Source organism: Ceratotherium simum, chromosome 27 (assembly GCF_057802395.1).
Source record: "Ceratotherium simum simum isolate JZ-2026a chromosome 27, ASM5780239v1, whole genome shotgun sequence".
NCBI lineage: Eukaryota > Metazoa > Chordata > Mammalia > Perissodactyla > Rhinocerotidae > Ceratotherium > Ceratotherium simum.
Genome location: NC_141926.1, coordinates 28,663,842 through 28,667,258, shown reverse-complemented (window position 1 = coordinate 28,667,258; position 3,417 = coordinate 28,663,842). Strand labels below are relative to the sequence as shown.

The 3,417-nt window shown below is 50.1% G+C and overlaps 1 protein-coding gene across 1 annotated transcript; it reads right to left on the bottom strand.

Annotated features, from left to right (window-relative positions):
- Window positions 1-1,380: 1,380 nt before the first annotated feature.
- LOC147913464 (melanoma inhibitory activity protein 2-like) lies at window positions 1,381-2,892 on the bottom strand. Its single transcript, XM_087418222.1, has one exon. It carries the CDS (start codon window positions 2,890-2,892, stop codon window positions 1,381-1,383), a length of 1,512 nt encoding a protein of 503 aa, XP_087274348.1.
- Between the last annotated feature and the right edge of the window lie 525 nt (window positions 2,893-3,417).

The following is a 3,417-nucleotide window of genomic DNA, read 5'->3' as shown; positions in this document are numbered from 1 at the left end:
AGTCCTCATCGGGCTGTGTTGTCCATCGCTGCCTCCCACACACCTGGCACAGTGCCCAAGACCTTGCAGAAGCTCCACGGGTACATGTGAATGGATGTGGATGAAGGCAAAGAAATCCACACACTGTGGATCAGACAGAGTCAAGTGTGCTGGTTCTTCTCCAGATCCTTCTGGGCCCTTTTCCAGCCTGCTCTGTGCCCGGGGCTGACTCCCCTGCCTGCACTAGCCAGGCCTCTGGGGGGCTGCCTCATGGTCCAGCAGGGAATGGGAGGACAGGAGGACAGGGGGTGGGGGCAGTTTTCCCTGTTCCCATGACAGCCCCTCCTGGGCCCAGAGGACACCACCTCCCGCTCCTCCCTCCAGCCCAGGGCTGGGAACAACTTCCCTCTTGCTGGCACCTGGGAGCCCCCCATCCTTGGTCCGTCCCTTCTCCCCATCTCAGCTCCAGAAACTGCTGCATCTCCGTCTCTTCGTCTGCACCATTTGGGTGAAGTGTTTCTAGTTGGAATTTTGTTGCATACATCAGGTAACTCTCCTTTCTGTGTATATATTTAGGATTCCTTTGTGTACATACCAGTGGATTTGCATGATCTTTTTCTTTAATCTAGTTAAAATAACTTTTCAAAATTGAATCTCTTAATTTTACATTTTCCTTAGGTACTGAAATAAAGTATTCTATATCTGCACTGTGCTTTGTGTGTGCGTGTGTGTGTGTGCATGCGCACGCATATGTGATTGCCACCAAGGGAAAACCCTTATATTGACTGCATGAAATTGAGAAATGTCTCAACAACAAACACTATCTTAACACAACATACATTAAAAAAACTTACAAAACAAAATAACGACTGCAAATTATCTAAAATTATCCTCCAAATTAATCTATGACTTCAGAAGTAAATAAAAACATTATGAATATGAATGGTGGTGTGTTGAAGTTTTTTTCTCTTTTTCGTTCCATTGGTTTCTAATACCAATCTAATTTATCCAGGCAAATATTAAGTTACTTTACAGATTTCTAATAACAGCTCAGAGCACACAGAAATGGTCTTGATTGTTTTCTACAACTCTATGTCCAACTTCAATGATGGATTAAATAATAGTGACCTTTCATTTTATCTAAATACAACCCTTATACTATCTTATTCCAGAGGGTCCAAGGACATAGAAATCAACTATTGATAAGAATTGCATTAAATAAACTTTATTTGAAAAAATATCTTACAAATTCGAGTGGTTTATCTACTTGAATCAGAATAATCAATTAAGTCATAGTAGCTAAACTAAAAAGACAAAATCAAAATTTCTTTGCAAAGAGCGCACAGGTGCAGAGGCTCTGCCGCGGGTGGGGCCTGAGGCCCAGCTGCTGTGGAGGCTGAGTCACACCTGCAGGGGAGCCCCGGTCCCCGCGGCCTCGGGGCAGGACCCTCCTCCTTCCTGGGGGGGCCAGCTGGCCCAGGGGATCCCCCACACTTCCGGGCCTCTGGAGGCTGCAGGTGGAGCAGCTGGAGCCAAAGGGCCTCCCAGGAGAGGCTGGAACCTGGCCTCGTACACGGCCAGCCTCTGCCGGTTGTGCTTATTTTCTCTTCTGAGCTCCTTGAGCTTTCTCTCAGCCAGCACGGCTGCCCCCCAGCTTTCCTCCTCTCTTTTCTTCTGGAAGAGCTTCTCCTTGTGATAGTAGGAAGTGCATCTCGCCACTTCTTCGGCCACGTCTTCAGCCATCTTCTTGTAGAGGTCGCGAAGCTGACACGTGGAGTTCAGGTCTCTACACACGCTGAGGAGTTGCTTGTCCAGCTCTGAGCAGACCCTTTCCTCCGCGAACAGTTGTCTGTGAAGTTGCATGATGTGATCGTCCTGTAGATCAGGCAGAACTTGAAGTTTCTTCTTCAGCTGCTGAATCTCACTTTCAAGCTTTGAGTTTTCATGCTGTAAAGAGGCTTCCTCAGTTTGGAGAGAGAGTATTTGTCCAAGAAGCTCTTCGTCCATTTGCTTTTCTTCCCACGATTGTCCGGCTCTTTCCGGATGTTCCTCTTCGGGACTTTGAAGGGGCACACCGAGGTCAGCATCATCGCTGACGCCCTTCCGATCAACCTCTGACCCATGGACGGGGTGCTCGCCCTTTCCTGCTTCCCTCTTTGGCTGGACTTCACCATTCCTGTCATCCACTTGGTCGCCAAGGAGGTCAGGCAAAGGGATGGTCTGCAGCAGGTCTGCAACCACTGATAGGATCTGGCTGACTTTATCTTTCAGGATCTGCTGCATTCGTGTGTTCGACTGCTCCACCCTTTCCTTCTCCCTCTCCTTTTCCTGTGCTCTCTCCTTCCATCTCGACACATCTTGGCAGAGCACGAGTGGACTTTCTGGAGAATGAGTGTTTCCGTTCAAATCATTCGTTGTGTTCTGGAGTTGTTCTCCATCCTTCTCTGATGCTAAGATGGGTTTTGCATCAGTTGCTTGGGAAATTTTAGGAGGGTGGCTCTTCCGTGCCTTTTCCAGAAAGTCAACAGTGTCCTGAAGTGATAACCTGCTCAGGTTTGTATTTATTGCTGACAAGCACAAGGTTTGTAACAGGAGAGGACTGGCCTCCCCCCCAGGCGACTCAAGGGCTTCAGCGTCTTGGATCACGGGTCCAATATTCTCACCACGTTTTCCACCGACTTCATCGTGGGCAGAACACCTTTCACCTAGTGCTGTCCCACTTCTTAAAGTCTGTCCTCTCTTTACTATCAAAACCACCAGCACCGCCACCACAGTACATACCAGGATCTCCCAGGGAAACGCAGGGAGAGCTGGCACTTGTCTCAGGCTTTCAGAAATCACCAGCAGAGCACCCCACAGGTGCTCCAGGATCAACTGGAAAGTGGATCCGACGGCAGGCAGCAGGCCCTCCATGGCTGGGGAGGGCTCTGCAGCTCTGCCTCCAAGTGCCAGTGTCCTGTGGGCCACAACTGACCACTCAGAACCCTGAGGATTGTTCTATCTCAAAAGTAAACAGGTGCCCGGCAACCAGGGCTGATCAGTTGGTTGGGGGAGGGGAGGCCAGCCAGGTTCTAGGAAACAGACCCCTAAATGAACTTGGAAAGTAGGAAGTGATCTCACTTCTCCAGGCACTGAGGGAGGTGGAAAGGGCTGATGGCAGCCTATTCCTCTAGGCTCACCTGGCCCTACAGCACACCTAGGGGGTCAAAGCAGGGCCAAGCGATGTCCCTTTCTGTGCACAGGAGCAAGTCAGGGCAGAGTGGGGGGGCCATCCCTTGGTGAGGCCCCTTCTCCTGTTTTAAAGTTTCCTTCTCTGCAGGGATGCCTGGGACTGCCCACAAGGCTCCCAGGATCTTCCTGCTCCGAGGATCTCTCTCTCCTTGTGTTTGGTCACTGGGGACAAGCAAGGGCCCAGGACTGAAGGGTGTCCCTAAAGGT

Coding starts and splice junctions, on each gene's coding strand:
- LOC147913464 (XM_087418222.1), bottom strand. CDS start 2,892: ATGGAGGGCCTGCTGCCTGCCGTCGGATCCACTTTCCAGTTGATCCTG.